General features: G+C 42.0%; 1 protein-coding gene across 1 annotated transcript; it reads right to left on the bottom strand.

Moving 5' to 3' along the window:
• Positions 1–1,535: 1,535 nt before the first annotated feature.
• LOC311123412 (hyaluronan and proteoglycan link protein 3-like) lies at positions 1,536–21,821 on the bottom strand (the record flags this gene model as incomplete). The annotated part of the gene is made up of 8 exons (XM_084197678.1): positions 1,536–1,825; positions 4,529–4,831; positions 14,803–15,081; positions 17,609–17,911; positions 18,315–18,460; positions 19,524–19,746; positions 20,037–20,177; positions 21,815–21,821. 8 exons carry the CDS (start codon positions 21,819–21,821, stop codon positions 1,536–1,538), a joined length of 1,692 nt encoding a protein of 563 aa, XP_084053804.1.
• Positions 21,822–25,389: the final 3,568 nt, after the last annotated feature.

Below are 25,389 nucleotides of genomic sequence, written 5' to 3'. Positions count from 1 at the left end.
GGAGAAATGTAACCACTCGCAAACTCATGGACAGAGCTATGGATACAAGGACTGACCGACCATCCATGATACCAAAATGATAGTTTTAACCATGTTTTGAGGATACAAAGTGTTTGTTTACATGTACATTGTTTACAAACAAAGGAGTAAAACAATCTTAAATGTTGGGTTCTGATGGGGTATGACAGTTGAACTAAGCTCATCTACTGTATAAGTTATATTCTTCATGAATCAATGGGTATTTACAATTAATTAAAATAGTCAAAAAATGGATGTAGCAACTGCAGATTGACCCTTTAATGCCTGGAGCTGCCCATGCAAAAACAGGTTTTGCAAAAACTGGCAAGTTTGCCCTCTATGGTTGGAAAACAAGGAAGGGATATAAATAAATAAGTCGTTTATAGTAGTTTTCTATACTACAATATTAGACATTGTTCCCCAAACACGGATGTTACTTGTCGCTTTCTTCCAGCAGTTGATTTAGTATTTTCTGTCTTTGGCTTTGCGGATTGTGTGTGAAGGATTACATTTTTTGATTGAATTGAATGGTTTTAAAAACACAAACAAACCAAGCATGCCTCGCAAAATCATTAACACATGAATCAAAAGCCTCTTAAGGTAGACAATTTATTTTACAAAAATATCAGCTGAGATCAGCTCCTATGTCGTACAGGAAAATGTTTACAAAGAGAGAACAGTAAATGCATACCATACATGAAGTTTAACTAACAATACGCATAATATTACAGTTGAAGCTGAGGTCCGGGTTGAACTACAGGTTCGTTCACACTTACTGATAGATCACATTATAGGCTACAGCAAGATTTAGGTGGGTCCATAATGTACTAACATTTTTGACCATTATTGGTCCAAAATGAAAGTATAGTATTCATACATTATATTATAATACAACACTGTGACACATCTATCAACAGTAAAGATCTGGCTCATGACATCAGAAGAACTGTGTAACTTGTAGATGTTTTAATACTAATTAGTGTACTTCAATGATAATCTGAGGACAACCACTGGAAATTAGCTAAGGTATGATGGTGCAATGCATCTGACTGTTGTTCATTCAATGTCTCGATTATATCTGTCCCTATCAAATACAACAAAAAAACTGAGCAAGGAAATCTCAAGTCCTTGAATGGTGGACTATGACAAATGTTCCTGATCTCATTGACCACAGGCTAGATGCAGTGAGTGGTTGACCCTGTGTGAGACATGCATGTTCACCATGGGGCTGCTAACCTGCTGGTGTAAATCACAAGGGAGGCTGCTCACAAGGAGGACCATAGTTAACATAGTACAGCCACTAAGTACAGATAGATAATTCTCCCATTTGTTGTTAGCATGCCCCAGCTACATTAGAAATCCTCAAACCATACCACAACTTCACACCATAACACAACCTTCGCACCCTATACATTTCTATACATGAGACAAACCTATTAATTTGTGGATTGTGATCTGTTACCATATTAGAAGAGATGTGAGATTGGTGGTATGTAGATTTTTCACATATATCAGATTTACGGCATACCTGCACTGTAGCAGTACACCCCATGCTTCTGGTATGGAGGGGGGAACCCAAAGCTGCGCACCCCTGGTTCCAGGGGGCCACAGTTGCGGCTGGGGTTGGTGATGGGGTAGCGCAGGCTGCCGTCGGCGAGCCATCCGGCATCACAGCGGTCCAGGCCCATGAACCTCCAGGCGGCGTAGAGCTGGCCCACCTTGGCTATCTGGGCCCCGTCGTCGAAGCACGCCTGCTGGGCCTCAGTGAGGTTGAGCTTGTGGGGGTGCTGGAGGTAGTAGACCTTTCCTGGAGAAGAGAATGGGAAACTGTACTGTCATCCAAATCCAAGCTTAGTTTATCTAAAGCTACACTCTTAGCAAAAAAGGTGTTATCTAGAACCTTAAAGGGTTCTTCGGCTGACCACATAGGAGAACCCTTTGAAGAACCCTGTTGGGTTCCATGTAGAACCCTTTCCACAGAGGATTCGACATGGAACCCAAAAGGGTTATATGTGGAACCAAAAATGGTTCTACCTGGAACTAAAAAGAGTTCTCCTACAGGGACAGCCGAAGAACCCTTTTGGAACCCTTTTTTCTAATTGTGTACACATCTAATTACACAGTGTATATCTGAGATAATAAACTGGCTGGTTCGAGCCCTGAATGCTGATTGGCTGACAGTTGTGGTACAGTGGGGAAAAAAAGTATTTAGTCAGCCACCAATTGTGCAAGTTCTCCCACTTAAAAAGATGAGAGAGGCCTGTAATTTTCATCATAGGTACACGTCAACTATGACAGACAAATTGAGAGAAAAAAATTCCAGAAAATCACATTGTAGGATTTTTAATGAATTTATTTGCAAATTATGGTGGAAAATAAGTATTTGGTCACCTACAAACAAGCAAGATTTCTGGCTCTCACAGACCTGTAACTTCTTCTTTAAGAGGCTCCTCTGTCCTCCACTCGTTACCTGTATTAATGGCACCTGTTTGAACTTGTTATCAGTATAAAAGACACCTGTCCACAACCTCAAACAGTCACACTCCAAACTCCACTATGGCCAAGACCAAAGAGCTGTCAAAGGACACCAGAAACAAAATTTTAGACCTGCACCAGGCTGGGAAGACTGAATCTGCAATAGGTAAGCAGCTTGGTTTGAAGAAATCAACTGTGGGAGCAATTATTAGGAAATGGAAGACATACAAGACCACTGATAATCTCCCTCGATCTGGGGCTCCACGCAAGATCTCACCCCGTGGGGTCAAAATGATCACAAGAACGGTGAGCAAAAATCCCAGAACCACACGGGGGGACCTAGTGAATGACCTGCAGAGAGCTGGGACCAAAGTAACAAAGCCTACCATCAGTAACACACTACGCCGCCAGGGACTAAAATCCTGCAGTGCCAGACGTGTCCCCCTGCTTAAGCCAGTACATGTCCAGGCCCGTCTGAAGTTTGCTAGAGTGCATTTGGATGATCCAGAAGAGGATTGGGAGAATGTCATATGGTCAGATGAAACCAAAATAGAACATTTTGGTAAAAACTCAATTCGTCGTGTTTGGAGGACAAAGAATGCTGAGTTGCATCCAAAGAACACCATACCTACTGTGAAGCATGGGGGTGGAAACATCATGCTTTGGGGCTGTTCTTCTGCAAAGGGACCAGGACGACTGATCCGTGTAAAGGAAAGAATGAATGGGGCCATGTATCGTGAGATTTTGAGTGAAAACCTCCTTCCATCAGCAAGGGCATTGAAGATGAAACGTGGCTGGGTCTTTCAGCATGACAATGATCCCAAACACACTGCCCGGGCAACAAAGGAGTGGCTTCGTAAGAAGTATTTCAAGGTCCTGGAGTGGCCTAGCCAGTCTCCAGATCTCAACCCCATAGAAAATCTTTGGAGGGAGTTGAAAGTCCGTGTTGCCCAGCGACAGCCCCAAAACATCACTACTCTAGAGGAGATCTGCATGGAGGAATGGGCCAAAATACCAGCAACAGTGTGTGAAAACACTGTGAAGACTTACAGAAAACGTTTGACCTGTGTCATTGCCAACAAAGGGTATATAACAAAGTATTGAGAAACTTTTGTTATTGACCAAATACTTATTTTCCACCATAATTTGCAAATAAAATCATTAAAAATCCTACAATGTGATTTTCTGGAATTTTTTTTCTCATTTTGTCTGTCATAGTTGACGTGTACCTATGATGAAAATTACAGGCCTCTCTCATCTTTTTAAGTGGGAGAACTTGCACAATTGGTGGCTGACTAAATACTTTTTTTCCCCACTGTATATCAGACCTTATACCACGGGTATGACAAAACATGTATTTTTACTGCTCTAATTATATTGGTAACCAGTTTATAATAGCAATAAGGCACCTCGGGGGTTGCGTCGTGCCTAAGAAAAGCCCTTAGCCGTGGTATTTGTCCCATGGCGTTTGCAACGCCAGGGTTGTGAGTTCGATTCCCACAGGGGGTAGGAAAAAAAAGAATGTATGCATTCACTAACTGTAAGTCGCTCTGGATAAGAGCGTCTGCTAAATGACTAAAATGTAATGTAAATGTAAATATACCACACCTCCTCGGGCCTTACTGCTTAAGTGTATAATCTAATTACACAGTGTTTATCTAGGAGTGTGTCATCTAATTAAACAGTGTTAATCTGAGAGTGTATCATCTAATTACATAGTGTTTATCTGAGATTGTATCATCTAATTACACAGCGTTTATCTGAGATTGTATCATCTAATTACACAGTGTTTATCTGAGATTGTATCATCTAATTACAGTGTTTTTCTGAGATTGAATAATCTAATTACACAGTGTTTATCTGAGATTGTATCATTTAATTACACAGTGTTTATCTGAGATTGTTTCATCTAATTACACCATGTTTATCTGAGATTGTATCAACTGATTACACAGTGTTTATCTGAGAGTGTATAATCTAATTACACAGTGTGTATCTTCCCCATGGAATGTTCAGAAGTAGAAAAGTGTCTCACCTCGGAGGGGGGAGGAGGAGCAGAAGACGTCGTAGCGGTGGAGGTGGCGGTGGCGTCTACCATAACTCCTAACCCCGGGGGCGAGGCCCAGCCCCCCACAGGGGCTCCGGGGCTTGGTAATGGGGTACTGCACTGTCCCGTCAGCCAGCCAGCCTGCGTTGCACCAGTTCAGACCCTCCTTCCAGGCCTGCAACAGCTGCTCGAAGGTGGCCAGAGTGGAGTCCTGCTCCTCGCAGACTTGCTGGGCATCATGGTAGGTCAGGTTGTAGCGGCCGTGAGGAGACTGGTAGGGAAACACCACAACTGGAGGGGAGGGGAGCAAGGGATATGCAATGACTGTAATGTAATTCATCCAAACAACAGCCCTGCCACTGGAATTGCAATAAAGCTGAGGGATAGGGCTGGAGAAAATTAACCACATGGTGCAAAGGCAGACAGTCCATGAGATCTAAATGATAGTTTTAACCATGTTTAGAAGCTTTACAAACAATAGCGTAAACAACATTATATTTGGGTTTTGTGATGGGGTAAGGCAGTTGTATATTACATTTACATATGTATTCAGACCCTTTACTCAATACTTTGTTGAAGTACCTTTGGCAGCGATTACAGCCTCAAGTCTTTTTGGGTATGACGCTACAAGCTTGACACACGTGTATTTGGGAAGTTTCTCCCATTCTTCTCTGCAGATCCACTCAAGCTCTGTCAGGTTGGATGGGGAGCGTCGCTGCACAACTATTTTTAGGTCTTTCCAGAGATGTTCGATTGGTTTCAAGTCCGGGCTCTGGCTGGGCCACTCAAGGACATTCAGAGGTTTGTCCCGAAGCCACTCCTGCGTTGTCTTGGCTGTGTGCTTAGGATCGTTGTCCTGTTGGAAGGTGAACCTTCGCCCCAGTCTGAGGTCCTGAACGCTCTGGAGCAGGTTTTCATCAAGGATCTCTCTGTACTTTGCTCTGTTCATCTTTCATGGTCTGAGAGTCCTTTAGGTGCCTTTTGGCAAACTCCAAGGGGGCTGTCATGTGCCTTTTACTGAGGAGTGGCTTCCGTCTGGCCACTCTGCCATTAAGGCCTGATTGGTGGAGTGCTACAGAGATGTTTTCCTTCTGGAAGATTCTCCCATCTCCACAGAGGAACTATGGAGCTCTGTCAGAGTGACCATCGGGTTCTTGGTCACCTCCCTGACCAATGCCCTTCTCCCTCAGATTGCTCAGTTTGGCCAGCTCTAGGAAGAGTCTTGGTGGTTCCAAACTTCTTCCATTTAAGAATGATGGAGGCCACTGTGTTCTTGGGGACCTTCCATGCTGCAGACATTTTTTGGTACCCTTCCCCAGATCTGTGCCTGGACACAATCCTGTCTCGGAGCTATACAGACAATTCCTTTGAACTCATGGCTTGGTTTTTGCTCTGACATGCACTGTCAACTGTGGGACCTTATATAGACAGGTGTGTGCCTTTCCAAATCATGTCCAATCAATTGAATTTACCACAGGTGGACTCCAATTAAGTTGTAGAAACATCTCAAGGATGATCAATGGAAACAGGATGCACCTGAGCTCAATTTCGAGTCTCATAGCAAATGGTCTGAATACTTATGGAAATAAGGTATTTCAGTTTTTTATCTTTAATAAATGTGCAAAGATGTCTGAAAACCTCTTTTCACTTTGTCATTATGGTGTATTGTGTGTATATTGATGAGGAAAATGTTTTATTTAATCAATTTTAGAATATGTCTGTAACATAACAAAATGTGGAAAAAGGAAGGAGCTCTGAATACTTTCAGAATGCACTGTTTACAAATGAAGGGGTTATTTGAGGCTCTCCCTCACTAATTGATTGTACAATGTATACACATACGATTTCAGTTTGTGAATGTATGACACGGGGGTTGGAGACATGTTAATTTCGACATTATAAAGAAAACTTTTATAAACAATGGCAACACTGCCATGTTGATCTGAGCCTTGCTGTTGGAAAATCATAACAGCGTCTGACTTTCTGCTGTGCAGATGCACCTCCCACGACTTCACTCGCCAACTTTCGTCTATAGTCAGTTGCTTTAGCCTTACCAATAGAACGCGCCCTATGGCTTATCACTACTGATCTGGGAGTTTCAACTGAAATTCCGGAACTGCGGTATGCATCAATCTTTCCACATTGAAAAAACAGTTAAACTTACCCTGAATTCAAGCAATAACGACACACATAATAAAAAAAAAATATTGTGTTATAACTGCATTATAGCTCCTGTCCAAATGTTGTGAATGAATGAATATACATCCATGTCATAGTCACCAGTCAACTCCATTACAATCAAAGTAACTTCAACTTCAACCAGTGAATGATTGCGATGGCTAGCTATGCTATCAGTCTGTCTTAATGAGTGTTAGCATGCTAATAGCATACCATGCACACAAAAATGTACATTTCTAAAGGATTTGGAGTAGGTTGATATCGATATCAGCAAAATTATTGGACATTTCAAACATTCCCAGCTAATGAGAAAACAGTCATGGTATTTAGTGTAAGAGAACGAACAAGATTTAACAAGGCAAGCGTGGGCTAATTTGAATAGGCGCCAACAGCAGATTTTTACATCCCCACGTGAACGGCATGAAACGTCACATTTTGTTAAGCTATATCATTTGATCTGGTTAGCTCATCTGTTAAACACCTATCCAGGCGAGATCTGGCATGCGTCTCCTACAGTATGTGGTCAGGCATGAACACCACCATTGATACTTATCCAGGGTTTTCAAATAACATTCTGGAACTGGGGTACAGACCAAACTATTGCCATAGAAAACGGTTCAAATTAGCCTGAATTCAAGTAATAAAGACACATATACATATATACACATACATATGCACTACCAGTCAAAAGTTTGGACACACCTACTCATTCAAGTGTTTTTCTTTATTTTTACTATATTCTACATTGTAGAATAATAGTGAAGACATCAAAACTATGAAATAACACAAATGGAATCATGTAGTAACCAAAACAGTGAAACTTTTGACTGGTACTGTTTATATATATATATACAGGTGAAGTCGGAAGTTTACATACACCTTAGCCAAATACATTTAAACTCAGTTTTTCACAATTCCTGACATTTAATCGTAGTAAAAATGCCCTGTCTCAGGTCAGTTAGGATCACCACTTTATTTTAAGAATGTGAAATGTCAGAATAATAGTAGAGAGAATGATTTATTTCAGCTTTGATTTCTTTCATCACATTCCCAGTGGGTCAGAAGTTTACATACACTCAATTAGTATTTGGTAGCATTGCCTTTAAATTGTTTAACTTGGGTCAAACGTTTCAGGTAGCCTTCCACAAGCTTCCCACAATAAGTTGGGTGAATTTTGGCCCATTCCTCCTGACAGAGCTGGTGTAACTGAGTCAGGTTTGTAGGCCTCCTTGCTCGCACACGCTTTTTCAGTTCTGCCCACACATTTTCTATAGGATTGAGGTCAGGGCTTTGTGATGGCCACTCCAATACCTTGACTTTGTTGTCCTTAAGCCATTTTGCCACAACTTTGGAAGTATGCTTGGGGTCATTGTCCATTTGGAAGACCCATTTGCGACCAAGCTTTAACTTCCGACTTCAACTGTATGTATATACACTGCTCAAAAAAATAAAGGGAACACTTAAACAACACAATGTAACTCCAAGTCAATCACACTTCTGTGAAATCAAACTGTCCACTTAGGAAGCAACACTGATTGACAATACATTTCACATGCTGTTGTGCAAATGGAATAGACAACAGGTGGAAATTATAGGGAATTAGCAAGACACCCCCAATAAAGGACTGGTTTTGCAGGTGGTGACCACAGACCACTTCTCAGTTCCTATGCTTCCTGGCTGATGTTTTGGTCACTTTTGAATGCTGGCGGTGCTTTCACTCTAGTGGTAGCATGAGACGGAGTCTACAACCCACACAAGTGGCTCAGGTAGTGCAGCTCATCCAGGACGGCACATCAATGCGAGCTGTGGCAAGAAGGTTTGCTGTGTCTGTCAGCGTAGCGTCCAGAGCATGGAGGCGCTAACAGGAGACAGGCCAGTACATCAGGAGACGTGGAGGAGGCTGTAGGAGGGCAACAACCCAGCAGCAGGACTGCTACCTCCGCCTTTGTGCAAGGAGGAGCAGCAGGAGCACTGCCAGAGCCCTGCAAAATGACCTCCAGCAGGCCACAAATGTGCATGTGTCTGCTCAAACGATCAGAAACAGACTCCATGAGGGTGGTATGAGAGCCCGATGTCCACAGGTCGGGGTTGTGCTTACAGCCCAACACCGTGCAGGACGTTTGGCATTTGCCAGAGAACACCAAGATTGGCAAATTCGCCACTGGCGCCCTGTGCTCTTCACAGATTAAAGCAGGTTCATACTGAGCACGTGACAGACGTGACAGAGTCTGGAGACGCCATGGAGAACGTTCTGCTGCCTGCTGGTGTGGGGTGGCATTTCTTTGGGGGGCCGCACAGCCCTCCATGTGCTCGCCAGAGGTAGCCTGACTGCCATTAGGTACCGAGATGAGATCCTCAGACCCCTTGTGAGACCATATGCTGGTGCGGTTGGCCCTGGGTTCCTCCTAATGCAAGACAATGCTAGACCTCATGTGGCTGGAGTGTGTCAGCAGTTCCTGCAAGAGGAAGGCATTGATGCTATGGACTGGCCCGCCCGTTCCCCAGACCTGAATCCAATTGAGCACATCTGGGACATCATGTCTCGCTCCATCCACCAACGCCACGTTGCACCACAGACTGTCCAGGAGTTGGTGGATGCTTTAGTCCAGGTCTGGGAGGAGATCCCTCAGGAGACTGTTGTTTACGTTAGTATATGTTTTAGTGTAATGTCATGTACAACAGACAGGAAGTGGGTTGTAGACAGGGGAGACTGTTGATTGGCCAGAAGAGGGAGCTTCATTGTTTATAAATAGGGGTTAAACGAAGAAGAAAGTCAGAGCGGCCATGGCAATCTGAGGTGCCGTTCTCCGGATACCGCGGGTCTGTACTCTCGTGATTTTAATAAAAGCCTCTAACACGATGCAGCTTGAACGGACTCTTTGTTGACAGCAATAATGGCCACCATTCACCCGATACGACAAGACCATCCGCCACCTCATCAGGAGCATGCCCAGGCGTTGTAGGGAGGTCATACAGGCACGTGGAGGCCACACACACTACTGAGCCTCATTTTGACTTGTTTTAAGGACATTACATCAAAGTTGGATCAGCCTGTAGTGTGGTTTTCCACTTTAATTTTGAGGGTGACTCCAAATCCAGACCTCCATGGGTTGATACATTTGATTTCCATTGATAATTTTTGTGTGATTTTGTTGTCAGCACATTCAACTATGTAAAGAAAAAAGTATTTAATGAGATTATTTCATTCATTCAGATCTAGGATGTGTTATTTTAGTGTTCCCTTTTTTTTATTTTAGTGTACAGTTGAAGTCTGAGGTTTACATACACTTAGGTTGGAGTCATTAAAACCTGTTTTTCAACCACTCCACAAATTTCTTGTTAACAAACTATAGTTTTGGCAAGTCAGTTAGGACATCTACTTTGTGCATGACACAAGTAATTTTTCCAACAATTGTTTACAGACAGATTATTATTATTATTATTATTATTTCACTTATAATTCACTATATTACAATTCCAGTGGGTCAGAAGTTTACATACACTAAGTTGACTGTGCTTTTAAACAGCTTGGAAAATTCCAGAAAATGATGTCATGGCTTTAGAAGCTTCTGATAGGCTAATTGACATCATTTGAGTCAATTGGAGGTGTACCTGTGGATTTATTTCAAGGCCTACCTTCAAACGCAGTTCCCATTTGCTTGACATCATGGGAAAATCAAAATAAATAAATCCCAGAACAACAGCAAAGGACCTTGTGAAGATGCTGGAGGAAACAGGTACAAAAGTATCTATATCCACAGTAAAAATAGTCTTATATCGACATAACCTGAAAGGCCGCTCAGCAAGGAAGAAGCCACTGCTCCAAAACCGCCATAAAAAAGCCAGACTACGGTTTGCAACTGCACATGGGGACAAAGATCGTACTTTTTGGAGAAATGTCCTCTGGTCTGATGAAACAAAAATAGAACTGATTGGCCATAATGACCATTGTATGTTTGGAGGAAAAAGGGGGATGCTTGCAAGCCGAAGAACACCATCCCAACCGTGAAGCACGGGGGTGGCAGCATCATGCTGTGGGGGTGCTTTGCTGCAGGAGGGACTGGTGCACTTCACAAAATAGATGGCATCATGAGGAAGGACAATTATGTGGATATATTGAAGCAACATCTCAAGACATCAGTCAGGAAGTTAAAGCTTGGTCGCAAATGGGTCTTCCAAATGGACAATGACCCCAAGCATACTTCCAAAGTTGTGGCAAAATGGCTTAAGGACAACAAAGTCAAGGTATTGGAGTGGCCATCACAAAGCCCTGACCTCAATCCTATAGAAAATGTGTGGGCAGTACTGAAAAAGCGTGTGTGAGCAAGGAGGCCTACAAACCTGACTCAGTTACACCAGCTCTGTCAGGAGGAATGGGCCAGAATTCACCCAACTTATTGTGGGAAGCTTGTAGAAGGCTACCCGAAACGTTTGACCCAAGTTAAACAATTTAAAGGCAATGCTACCAAATACAAATTGAGTGTATGTAAACTTCTGACCCACTGGGAATGTGATGAAATAAATAAAAGCTGAAATAAATCATTCTCTCTACTATTATTCTGACATTTCACATTCTTAAAATAAAGTGGTGATCCTGACTGACCTAAGACAGTGAATCTTTACTAGGATTAAATGTCAGGAATTGTGAAAAACTGAGTTTAAATTTATTTGGCTAAGGTGTATGTAAACATCCGACTTCAACTGTATATACACATATATAACATTTGAAAAAGCGTTATAACTGGATTATAGCTCCTGTCCGAATGTTGTGATGAATATATTTATGTCATTGTCACCAGTGAACTCCATTACACTCAAAAGGTGTTTCAACCTCAACCAGTGAATGCCAACTATGAATAGCTATGCTCATCTATTATGTTATACAACATACGCTATGCTATGTTACTAGCTCATATGTGCATGATAATAGCATTTCCTGTACACAAAAAACTATGTATGCAGAAGTGTGATAACAGTATCAGCCACAGATGCTTTATCTGACATTTCAAACAAAATTCCCAGCTCATGAGAACATTATTTAGTTCAAGAGAATAATCAAGATTGAAGAATTCAAACACAAACCAGGTCTGAAGCTGAAGACCTGGTGGCACTGCAGAAACATCAACGCACCCCCGGCCAAGACTCTAACCTCACACTCACACATACTACTACACTGACACTCCAACACACACACACACAATCTTGTACAGCTAACCTTGTGGGGACATACAATTCAGTTCCATTGAAAATACTATTTTCCCTAACCACTAAACCTAACCCTAACCCGTACCCTTACCCTAACCCTAACCTTAACCTTAACCTTAACCTTAACCTTAACCTTAACCTTAACCTTAACCCTAACTCAAAAACCTAACCTTAATCCTAAACCTAAAACTATCCCGATCTCCTAACCCTAACCCTAATTCTAACCCTAACACTAATTCTAACCTTAAACATACACTCCCTAGAAATAGCATGTGACCTCGTGAGGACCAACAAAATGTCCCCAGTTGGTCATTTTTCTCTTGGTTTACTATTCTTGTGGGGACTTCTTGTCCCCCCCCCCCCCCCACACACACACACTTCACATACGCTGCTACTGCTCTCTGTTTATTATCTATGTGTAGTCACTTTACCCCTAGCTACATGTACATATTACCTCAATTACTTCAACTACCCCGTACCCCTGCACATTGACTCGGTACCGATACCCCTTGTATACAGCCTTGTTATTGTTCTTTTATTGTGTTACTATTGTTCCTTTAGTTTATTGAGCAAATGTTTCTTACTTACTTTTTTAAAACTCTGCATTGTTTGTTAAGGGCCCGTAAGTAAGCATTTCACGTTAAGGTCTACACCTGTTGTATTCAGATTATGTGACAAATACAATTCTGTTTTATTTGAGGTTGCAAATTCAAATCCCGGGGAAGTTAACATTGAAAAGTGAGTAGCGTATGAGTGAAGATGCGCAGCCGCAGTGTAATCATGTATTCAATGTTGTTAATAGCAGTGTTGCAATGCTTGAACAGATGGAGGCAGAAGTAGAGCAGGACACTAAGTGTTAGACCAGGATCCTATCCTGGGTAATAGGCATAGGTGCTTTTTAAAGGCAATTTCTTATTGAGCCGACATATGCAGTGTTTACCGTGAATGGGGTCTTCGCGAACGAGGGAACTTTGCCTTAACATATGCCCAATAGACATAACCCATGAATGGATTGAATCCCAGCCTTTATGTTTTTCTGAACCTGTTAAAAACTTCACGGCAAAACATGCTAATTATAATCTGGTGATGTGCTCATTGACATAAATGAAACATTGCCGAAACTCACAAAAAACGGGACACTTTCATGTAAGGAGAACAGTAAAACATAACATTCCACAAAGGTTTCAGACCCAGAAATTGTTAGGGTTGTGTGTGAGTCAGACATTACAATGAGCCCGTCCTCCTATAGCTCCTCCCACCAGTGTAACGGAGATAAGATCATGCTGTAAACTCAATCCGCAGCTTGAAATGTCGCCAATAGTGCCATTGAATTTGATATTTTTTTAGTGCCGCAACTGGTTAGTACGTTGTCAGGCAGGGTGGGCACGTGTGTTGGCGAGGCAGAGGGCACAAGATCAAGTACTGGTAAGGATGTTGTGAGCGAGGAAGCAACACTGCTACGCAGCACAGTGAAGCCTGGTACATGTGCAAAGATTTAATTAATGTTTGAATTGAACTGAATGTTATAAAAACACAAACAAACCAAGCATGCCTCCAAAGTAAGCAAAATCATTAACACATTAATCAAAATGTTGACTATTTATTTTACAAAAATAAGTTAGTATATGTGTCTGTTATCATCTAAAACCATGTTAAAACCCACCACCTACATAATCAAACCAACCAACCAAGTGAGGTACAGGCCATTCAGTATGAAAGATAAGTACTTGCTTTCGAGATAAACATAATAACAGCTTATAAATCATCACAGAACTGGTTTTCTTTGATAGTCAATTAATTAGTTATTAATTCTGAGCTCAGCTCCTATGTCATACACAAATATGTTTACAAAGAGAGTACAGTAGATAAATACAATACATGAAGTATAAATAACAATATGCATAATATTGCAGTTGAAGCTGAGGTCAGAGTTTAAATACAGGTTCATTCATACTTAGTGATGGATCACATTATAGGCTACAGCAAGATTTAGGTGGGTCCAGAATTATTGGTCAAAAATATTAATATTATACAATTATTATTATTATTATTAAGTTTAATATTCATACATGACATTAGAGGATCAGTCAGAGTAATTCAAGGAACACTTCACAGTTTAACCTCATATTCATTACATCCAGCACCATACCAGTGTCTGCATATGTGAAAATGGTTTTGTAGTCAACAAGTTAGAAGAAAAGGTTCTGAGGAAATTACCCCCGTTGATGTCATTTTCAAATTAAAACAATGATTTTCGAAGACTGGAAAGTCATTGTATATTTGAAAATTACAGATGACATCACTGGGAGTAATTTTCTTACAACCTTTTCTTCCATATTTTTGACTACAAAACATAGAAACGTGCCATTTTCACATTTGTAGACTGTTATGGTGCTAGATATAATGGATATGAGGTAAAACATCTGTAAAAAAATATACCCTTTAACATAAAGAGCAAGGACATCCCAATCCAGGGAGAAGTCATTGAACAAAATGTTCCTTTTGTTACAGTGAGTGGCTAACCCTGTGTGGAACACTCATGTTGTTCACCATGGTGTTGCTAACCTGCTTGTCTAAATCACAAGGGAGGCTGACAGACTAGGGAGGACTATAACCCTGAAACATAACCAACAGGGCATCGTATCCCAGTATTATTATTTTTTGTCAAGCCTTGACCACAGTAGAGGCCCTCACACACCATACCCCCACTTTACATCATAACACAGCCCTCTCACCATAGCATCTTGAATTTCTATGCGTGTCAACAACCTATTCATTTGTGGATTTTGGTTTGTTCCCCTACCTACTACGAGAGATGTAAATGGTATGACCTAAGGGTAGTATGTACTTTTACCACGTATATCAGATGCACCGCGTACCTGCACTGTAGCAGTACACTCCGTGCTTGTGGTGTGGTGGGGCAAACCCAAAGCTGCGCACCCCTGGTTCCATGGGGCCACAGTTGCGGCGGGGGTTGGTGATGGGGTAGCGCAGGCTCCCGTCAGCGAGCCATCCGGCGTCACAGCGGTCCAGGCCCATGAACCTCCAGGCGGCGTAGAGCTGGCCCACCTTGGCTATCTGGGCCCCGTCGTCGAAGCACGCCTGCTGGGCCTCAGTGAGGTTGAGCTTGTGGGGGTGCTGGAGGTAGTAGACCTTCCCTGGAGAAGAGGACATGGCAGAGACCAGAGGGGTATAAGGTGATCAATTCACTGAAAGTTCACCACAAAATGAAAGTTACAGTAGGAGTCAATTGCAGATGTCTTCAAATGCATATAACAGAATGTACATGTCACGATCGTTTACGGACGAGACGGACCAAGGCGCAGCGTGATAAGCGTACATGTTTATTACAACTGTGCAAACACGACAAAACAACAAACAAACGATACGTGAAGTCTTAAGGTACACACAACAAACCTATACGGAACAAGATCCCACAACTAACAGGTGCCAAAAGGCTACCTAAGTATGGTCCCCAATCAGAGACAACGAGCGACAGCTGCCTCTGATTGGGAACCACCCCGGCCAACATAGAAATAGACATACCAGATACTACACCATAGAAACAACACAACACGGAATATACACACCCTGACTCAACAAATAAACGTCCCCTGAGTCAGGGCGTGACAGTACACAATAGAGTGTGGCTTGTGAAAGTATTCACCCCCCTTGGCATTTTTCCTATTTTGTTGCTTTACAACCTGGAAATAAAATGGATTTTTTTTGGGGGGGTTGTATCATTTGATTTACACAACATGCCTACCACTTTGAAGATGCAACATATGTTTTATTGTGAAACAAACAAGAAGTAAGAGAAAAAAACAGAAAACTTGAGCGTGCATAACTATTCACCCCCCCAAAGTCAATACTTTGTAGAGCCACCTTTTGCAGCAATTACAGCTGCAAGTCTCTTGGGGTATGTCTCTATAAGCTTGGCACATCTAGCCACTGGGATTTTTGCCCACTCTTCAAGGCAAAACTGCTCCAGCTCCTTCAAGTTGGATGGGTTCCGCTGGTGTACAGCAATCTTTAAGTCATACCACAGATTCTCAATTGGATTGAGGTCTGGGCTTTGACTAGGCCATTCCAAGACATTTAAATATTTCCCCTTAAACCACTCAAGTGTTGCTTTAGCAGTATGCTTAGGGTCATTGTCCTGCTGGAAGGTGAACCTCCGTCCCAGTCTCAAATCTCTGGAAGACTGAAAAAGACTGTGGGGATGGTGTTCTTGGGGTGATTAAAGGTGTTGGGTTTGCGCCAGACATTGCGTTTTCCTTGATGGCCAAAAAGCTCAATTGTAGTCTCATCTGACCAGAGTACCTTCTTCCATATGTTTGGGGAGTCTCCCAACTGCCTTTTGGAGAACACCAAACATGTGTGCTTCTTTTTTTTTTAAGCAATGGCTTTTTTCTGGCCACTCTTCCGTAAAGCCCAGCTCTGTGGAGTGTACGGCTTAAAGTGGTCCTATGGACAGATACTCCAATCTCCGCTGTGAAGCTTTGCAGCTCCTTCAGGGTTATCTTTGGTCTCTTTGTTGCCTCTCTGATTAATGCCCTCCTTGTCTGGTCTGTGAGTTTTGTTGGGCGGCCCTTTCTTGGCAGGTTTGTTGTGGTGCCATATTCTTTCAATTTTTTAAATAATGGATTTAATGGTGCTCCGTGGGATGTTCAAAGTTTCTGAGATTTTTTTATAACCCAACCCTGATCTGTACTTCTCCACAACTTTGTCCCTGACCTGTTTGGAGAGCTCCTTGGTCTTCATGGTGCCGCTTGCTTGGTGGTTCCCCTTGCTTAGTGGTGTTGCAGACTCTGGGGCCTTTCAGAACAGGTGTATATATACTGAGATCATGTGACAGATCATGTGACACTTAGATTGCACACAGGTGGACTTTATTTAACTAATTATGTGACTTCTGAAGGTAATTAGTTGCACCAGATCTTATTTAAGGGCTTCATAGTAAAGGGGGTGAATACATGTGCATGCACCACTTTTCCGTTATTAATTTTTTTAAATGTTTTGAAACAAGTAATTTTTTTCATTTCACTTCACCAATTTGGACTATTTTGTGTATGTCCATTACATGAAATCCAAATGAAAATAAATTTAAATTACAGGTTGTAATGCCACAAAATAGGAAAAATGCCAAGGGGGATTAATATTTTGCAAGGCACTGGAATGTACTGTGCTTGACTCTAGTTGTAGGGTAAACTATCTCTATATCTGTGCCTGTGTAGTGTGTACCTGTGTAGTGTGTACCTGTGTAGTGTGTGTGCCTGTATAGTGTGTGTGCCTGTATAGTGTGTGTACCTGTATAGTGTGTGTACCTGTGTAGTGTGTGTGCCTGTATAGTGTGTGTGCCTGTATAGTGTGTGTGCCTGTATAGTGTGTGTGCCTGTATAGTGTGTGTACCTGTATAGTGTGTGTACCTGTATAGTGTGTGTACCTGTATAGTGTGTGTGCTTGTATAGTGTGTGTGCCTGTATAGTGTGTGTGCCTGTGTAGTGTGTGTACCTGTATAGTGTGTGTGCCTGTATAGTGTGTGTACCTGTATAGTGTGTGTGCCTGTGTAGTGTGTGTGCCTGTATAGTGTGTGTGCCTGTGTAGTGTGTGTGCCTGTATAGTGTGTGTACCTGTATAGTGTGTGTACCTGTATGGTGTGTGTGCCTGTGTAGTGTGTCTCACCTCGGAGGGAGGAGGAGAAACAGAAGACGTCGTATCGGTGGAGGTGACGGTGGCGTCTACCGTAGCTCCTAACCCCGGGGGCGAGGCCCAGCCCCCCACAGGGGCTCCGGGGCTTGGTGATGGGGTACTGCACTGTCCCGTCAGCCAGCCAGCCTGCGTTGCACCAGTCCAGCCCCTCCTCCCAGGCCTGGAATAGCTGCTCGAAGGTGGCCAGAGTGGAGTCCTGCTCCCCACAGACTTGCTGGGCATCATGGTAGGTCAGGTTGTAGCGGCCGTGAGGAGGCTGGTAGGGAAACACCACACCTGGAGGGGAGCAAGGGATATGTAATGACTTTAAAGGCACAATCCTTCATTTGTTTGTCAGCCAAACAGCAGCCTTACTTGGTTAGCCTAACTTAGTTAAAGCTGAGGGATGGGGCTGGACCAATGTAACACTTAAATTCATAGAGGGAACTATAGATGTAGTGCATGACAGTACATGAGATCAATAAGATGGGGTAAGGCAGTTGAACAGTACTAAGCACATACATTATATTTTTCAAGAATCAATGGGTAGGCTATATAATATATCATTCATTTAAATGACCACATAATAGCTGTAAATATTGCAGATTGCGCCTTTAATGTGTGTGATTACAGTCGTGATGGGAGGGACTGGATGATCCTCACAAATGAAGTTGTTACACGGCACTATAATATAGTTTACCTCGTAGCTCGAGTTCGACGGTGGCGCTCTCGTCCTCCAGCCCGTCGATGACCTCACAGCGGTAACGTCCCGTGTCATTGAGCTGGAGTTCAGTCATGACCAGCGAAGCATCTCCTGGCGAGTCCTCTCTGAGACGCACCCGGCCCCTGAGAGATAAATATATGACTTTGTTATCTTCAATGTGTTCAACAGATGTATAAACATTTTTGTGCAGGCAAACTCTAAAATATCCATTGTATCACAGCAGTTGTGTGAAATGCATTGTTCCTCATCTATACAGCCCAGAGTGTCAGTGGTGTAAAGTCACTCAATCAAAATACTTTGAAGTACTACCTACGTAGTTTTTGGGGCATCTGTACTTTAACTCCACTACATTCCTAAAGAAAATACACTGTATATACTTTTTACTCCCATACATTTTTCCTGACACCCCAAAGTGCTTGTTACATTGAAATGCTCAGGCAGGACAGCAAAATGGTCAAATTCACACACTTATCAAGATAACACACCATCACCCCCCTGTGTCTGCTCTGGTGGACTAAACTCATGCTGCGTTGGTCAATTGTGTCTGAGTTTTGGAGTGTGCCCCTGGCTGTCTGTACATTTAAGAGAGAATATAACTGTCAGATTTGATTAATATAAGGAAATTGATTTAAAGCATTTAATTTGACTTTTGATACTTATGTACATTTAAGACCAGATACTTTTGGACTTTTACTCAGGATGTATTTTACTAGGTGGCTTTACATTTTACTTGAGTCATTTCCTATTAAGATAGCTTTACTTTTACTCAAGTATGACAATTGGGTACTTTTTCCACCTCTGCCGAATGTGAACTAAGCCTTATTTTTATTTATTTATTTATTTATTTACAGGGAAATCCCATTTTCCAACAGGTTTCTCTTTTGCGAGGAAGCCCTGAATTCACAAAAACGCAGCTCACAAAAAATGCAGCAAAAGAAATACAAGGAATTTGTGACACAATTATAACAATTAAAGGTGAGCGCATAAGAAATACAGTATAGAAATATAAAGTATCAAAATCTAAGGCAGGAGCTTAAGAAATACAGTATAGAAATATAAAGTATCAAAATCTAAGGCAGGAGCTTAAGAAATATAGTATGGAAATAGAAACACAAACACTCAATATACACAAATGATCATATGGTTTTAGAATGAATGGGTCTGCACCAAGAATAGCTAGAGTACCTGAAATCCCCAAAGCTGTGAATGCGGGGCCCGATGGCCACCAGAACGTCCGTCTCATGGCCCCCCACGACGGGCAGCCACGACCACTTCACCCGCACCCTCCTGGGGGAGCTCAACTCTGGCTCGTACCAGTATCGGCAGGATAGGGTGGCGTTACTCCCCCGGAAAGCGAACACAGAGGGCTGGGAGGAGTCCACGTGGAGCTTTACACCGTTAAAGTGGACTAGAAGGGAGAATACACACGAAACAGCAGTTAGTCCGACTTAATTTGAGTCTGTGCAACCTCCTCTGAGATGTTGAATTGATAAGCCATTTATGGGTCGTGTTCATTAGGCACCAAGGGAATGAAAGAGGGAGGAACTACCTGGACTTGTTCAATAAGAAAGGCTCATTGTCGTTTTCAATTACAAACATTTAGATGTATGTTACATGGGAGGTGGATGCATTGCCCCTACCTAAGGCATGTACTCATTTTCAACTCTTCATTCATAAAACATAAGTGTATGCTCCTACTCTCTCCATTGCCATTTCCGTTGAGAATGTCTTGGTAGAAGAATCTGTTGGAGGAGTAGCCGAGGGTGGGCAAGCAGGAGAGGAGCAGCTGCAGCAACATCACCAACAGGGGGCGAGGGTGAGCCACCATCATCCTGGTCACTGAATGATAGAGGATACAAACAACTATAAGGCTCTGGGGTACGACTATAGTGTCTTTAGCCTAATTATAATACTCTCCCTTCTCCCCGAAGTGGGCACTTGTTCACTCCCCTCATGGATATAAAAGGACTGACATCTATTCAGCCAATTCAACCATCATTTGAATTATTTTAAATCCTTGAGTGGGAGCGAACCAGTGCCCAATACAGGGAGAAGGTACAGAAATGGAGTTGGTATGGTGTCTTTGACTGGACCCCCTTCCCAATGGTTCCCATATGGTGGGGTGGGACCCAGAGGAGGGTCACATCTAATTCCCTCTGGGTTGGGGCCTGTTTGGACACATTGCTTTAGATAATGTGGTGGGTCTAAGAGAAAACCTTAACAGCTGTAAAGGGTGTGGGAACCACTGACTTTGACTGACCCCAATTTCAGCCCCCTGCCCTTTCGCCACAGCTAGTGCTATCCGAGATCCTTAGGACCTCCCTACTCTAAACCCTAACCCTAAACGTAACCCCTAACCTTACCCTAACCATAAACCTTACCTAACCATAACCCTAACCTTAACCCTTACCTTAACCATTTTAAATGTCAACTTCAATGGGAACCCAAGGATCCCAGTTAGCAGCACACCCCCCTAGCCTCTCTCTCCCCTGCTGCTGGCCTATTTCCCAAGCCCTAATTCTGTTCAATTCCACTTGCATCTAAACAGTAGTCATAGCTATAAACTGCCAATGGGTGGCAGTATCATATCATGTTTTGTATGGCAAATCTGCAACTAAAATCAGATTTAAGAAGAAATTAGAAGTTTATGTCACTGTGTGAGCATTACAATGGTTGTAGATAAAATAAAATAAAAAGTGTGCAAAGCTGTCATAAAGCAAAGGGTGGCTATTTGAAGAATCTCAAATATAAAATATATTTTGATTTGTTTAACATTTCTTTGGTTACTACATGATATGCGTTATTTCATGGGTCTGATGTCTTCACTATTATTCTACAATGTAAGAAATAGTAAAAAATTAAGAAAAACCCTTGAATGAGTAGGTGTGTCCAAACTTTTGACTGGTAGTGTATATTTAGTACCTAAACTTTGGCTCCTAGTCAAAGGCTGGTATGAAAACAAAATCTTAATTTAGCAATAATTTGTCTGTGCTCTTGCTCCAGATATCAGTGCTTCTGACCCAAATACAGTCTAGTTAATCAGGGTGAATACGGGAACTAAAGGCATAATACAATAAAATCGATCTAAAACATTTTACTGCAGTTCTTTGCCCTGAATACTAGATCTGAAAGGCAATTTAATTTACTGTCTATAGTCTCTTTTTCCTGTTAATTTCTCTGAGAAGGGTTGCCATGGGGTGGAGGGTAGGGGTTGTTGTGTTTGTAGGTTATTAAGCTATTAAGTTATTAATGTATTTTGTGTTTTACAGATTATAAAGAAATTACACATTTGGAACAGTACTCAAAATATTCAATAGGCAACAATACATGTGGTTTGAATCAACATCTCAATTAGACTTCTTGATTATAATAGTCTTTGACTATAATATAGAAGCCTATGGAGGCTATATGCACCGTAAAAGTCCATTTTCCAGAAAGGTGGTGAGGAATATGATACTGCCTGCCGTTCTGCACACCTGGCATGTGTGGGAAACTCTTTCATCATCACATGCCAGTGTTTTCAAAACTTTAGAAAAGATAGTAGCTTACATATTTTATTAATTACACATAGCAACGATTCCAGTAATACAACTTATCAACATACATAATGTAGCGACGATTCTAGTAATACAATTTATCAACCTGAATCAGAATAATCGTTTTCAACCTGATTCCGTTAATCTGTCATTTGTTTTATGATATTCTTCATGTGGTGATTATTATTTACTTACAGTTTCACAACTAGCTGGTACAATGCCGCCTGACTTTTCTTCGAGTTTTTTATTAAGCCACAAAATATTATATCAAAGGAAAGGGAGAGATGCAGCTCCTTCTTATGGATGTTCAGCAGAAAAAAAAAATGTGTACGTATGCGGAGTTCTTGGACGGTCTTCAGAAAAGGTACCCGCCTGTGGTTACATTGACACTGTGGATTCTGACCGCAATGATGACGCAAAAACCATATCCAAGCACTTGGCTTCAAAAATATACATGAAAATAATCTACAAGGTCTCCCAAAAACCTTGAGTAATAATTTACTGTTGTGTGAATTTATTAAAAACGAACGAAAACCGATCCACCGTTCCAAATATAACCATTTGCTTTCATTATAAACGGAGCCAATGCATAATTGCCAGGTCAGCAGAAATAATGATGGATATGCTCTAATACACTGCATGAATTGAGTCACTTTCCCCAGTCTCTAATTAAAGGGGCATTCTGCGATTGCTACATGCATTTTTTTTTTTACTTTTAAGTTAATTACATATACCTATTGATTGAAGAATATAACTTATAAATGCCTCCTGAGTTTAGCTCAACTGTTGCACCCCATCAGATCCCAAAATGCAAGCTTGTTTTACTTACTTTCTGTCGACTTCTGCCTGCTGTGTAGTTATGGGGCCCCTCTCTCTTACAGCCGTCATTACAGAATCCCTATCTTCTATCACAACACCAACCATAACAAATGAGCTCATCTTGGCCAGCTGTTGGGGGAGTAGATGGTTGGTTTTCAGCTTGCAGAAAGAGAAGACAGAGAGGGTTATGCTCTCTTCTGATCCATCTATCCTAAATACACACTGAAAAGCAGATGTTAGTCATCCGAGATGCATGGAGCACTCCAGCTGGACACTGTTGTTTCTGGGCGCAACCTTTGCTTTTACGGTGCACTTGCACTGTGTCCACACACGTGTGTGTGTGCACATAGACATACATGCACGCATATACACACGCAGGCGCACACACACTCTCTGTCACCCCTCTTGCCAAACACACACACACACACGTTTGTTTTAATATCCTTGTGAGGACCAAACAAGTGATTCCCATTCAAAATCCTATTTTCCCTAACCTTTTAGGCATTCCCTTCTGAAACAGTTCGGAAACACTTTGTGCATACAGTGCCTTCAGAAAGTATTCATGACTTATTCCACATTTTGTTGTGTTACAGCCTGATTTTTTCACCCATCTACACACAATACCCCATTATGACAAAGTGAAAACATGGTTTTAGAAATGTTATCAAATTTATTGAAAATGAAATACAGAAATATCTAATTTACATAAGTATTCACACCCCTTTGCTATGACACTCCAAATTGAGCTCAGGTGCATCCAATTTCCATTGATCATCCTTGAGACATCACTACAACTTGATTGGAGTCCACCTGTGGCCAATTCAATTGTTTGGACATAATTTAGAAAAAAACACAGCAGTCTACATAAGGTCCCACAGTTGACAGTGCATGTCAGAGCAGAAACTATACCATGAAGTCAAAGGAACTGTCCGTAGATCTCCGAGATAGAATTGTGATGAGGCAAATATCTGGGGAACCTTTCGGTTACTGGCATAACACTCTTACCCACTAAGCTACCTGCCGCCCAATGACCCCAAGCATACAGCCAAAGCAATGCTGGAATTGCTTCAGAACAAGAATGTGAAAGTCCTTGAGTGGCCCAGCCAAAGCCCAGACTTGAATCCCATTGAAAATCTGTGGAAAGACTTGAAGATTGCTGTTCACCGCCGCTCCCCATCTAATTTAACAGAGTTTGAGAAAATCTGCAAGGAACAAATCCCCAAGTCCAGATGTGCAAAGCTGATACAGACATACCCAAGACGACTCAAAGCTGTAATCGCCGCCAAAGGTGCTTCTACAAAATATTGACTCAGCGGTGTGAATACTTATGTAAATGAGATATTTCTGTATTTCATTTTCAATAAATTAGCAAACATTTCTAAAAACATGTTTTCACTTTGTCAATATGGGGTATTATGTGTAGATGGGTGAGGAAAAAATCAATTTAATCAATTTTGAATTCAGGCTGTAACACAACAAATTGTGGAATAAGTAAAGGGAATTAATACTTTCTGAAGGCACTGTACATTATAATGACATTTTGTGACGTTTTTGTTCGTTTTGGTCTTCAGCAAGGGTTTTTTCGGCCATTCGTGCACATAGTTTTTTCTCGAGGCAAGCCGATGTGGCCCTTCATCAGTCATTGGTCAACAGTAGGGATCTTCAGTTAAGTGTCATTCAACGAGAGACGACTTGTTTTCATTCACATGTTTTCATTGAGAAATACTGCACCAAACATCTTAGTTTGATGTAACATTTTGTGACTAAGATCTCCTGGTCCCCACAAGGATAGTAAAACCACACACACACACACACACACACACACACACACACACACACACACACACACACACACACAGGGACGGCCTGTTCAATAGGGCGATATGGGCGACGCACTGCCAAACGGGAAAAGGAAGGGATTTTTTTTCTAATCAATTATATCACGGCAACAGTAGTTATCAGTGTTGTAATCTGATCTGACTGCCACTAAATGTCAAATCAGGCTAAAGTCGTGCTTCAAATGGCCCCGCCCGTTTTTGGGCGATTTCAGTCAGGTTGAAAATCGCCCAGAAGTCTCTCATAGCCTGTCATGTAAAATCTATTTTTTTCAAATTTCAAAGCTTTCAATACATTCTCTATGGGTGTCTGTGGGCTTGCACTTACGCGCTTTCGTCATACGTGACGTAACCATGAACGTAACTAAGCAAATAGCGGCTAGCAGCGTCTCTTTGCGACCTGCAGTGTGGCGTTATTTTATGTTTTTAATTTGTACACTTAGTGGCGTTATTTTATGTTTTTAATTTGTACACTTAGTTTACAAACATTCTGCCAACCATGGATTTCGAGTGGTGGGTTTTGGACTGATCTTGTTGATCGTGTACATACCCGCTACGAACGGACTAAATAATGAAAACGTTGCTGGCAGCGGAATCCAATACAGCTGGGAGACTTGGCTGGATGACAGAGTCCCGGACAGAGAAGTGGAGCCGGCCGGCTTCACCCTGGTCGGAGCGGACCTCGATCTGACAGTCACAGGGAAAATCGATCCTGGTAAGAGAGCGACTCTGTACCCCCGAGCCCCGACATTGAACTGCTTTCTGTGTCACTGTGACCTTACTATCTGCCCCGTGAGTTCCCCCAATTGTTTGTTACCGTTGTGTACTGTTGATAATCACAAGTTTACTGGAGAACTGAGA

This window comes from Coregonus lavaretus, assembly GCF_964263955.1.
Source record: "Coregonus lavaretus genome assembly, contig: HAP1_SCAFFOLD_733, whole genome shotgun sequence".
NCBI classification, from domain to species: Eukaryota; Metazoa; Chordata; class Actinopteri; order Salmoniformes; family Salmonidae; genus Coregonus; species Coregonus lavaretus.
Note: the sequence above shows the minus strand (reverse complement) of the source record. Positions and strands in the feature narration are given on the sequence as shown.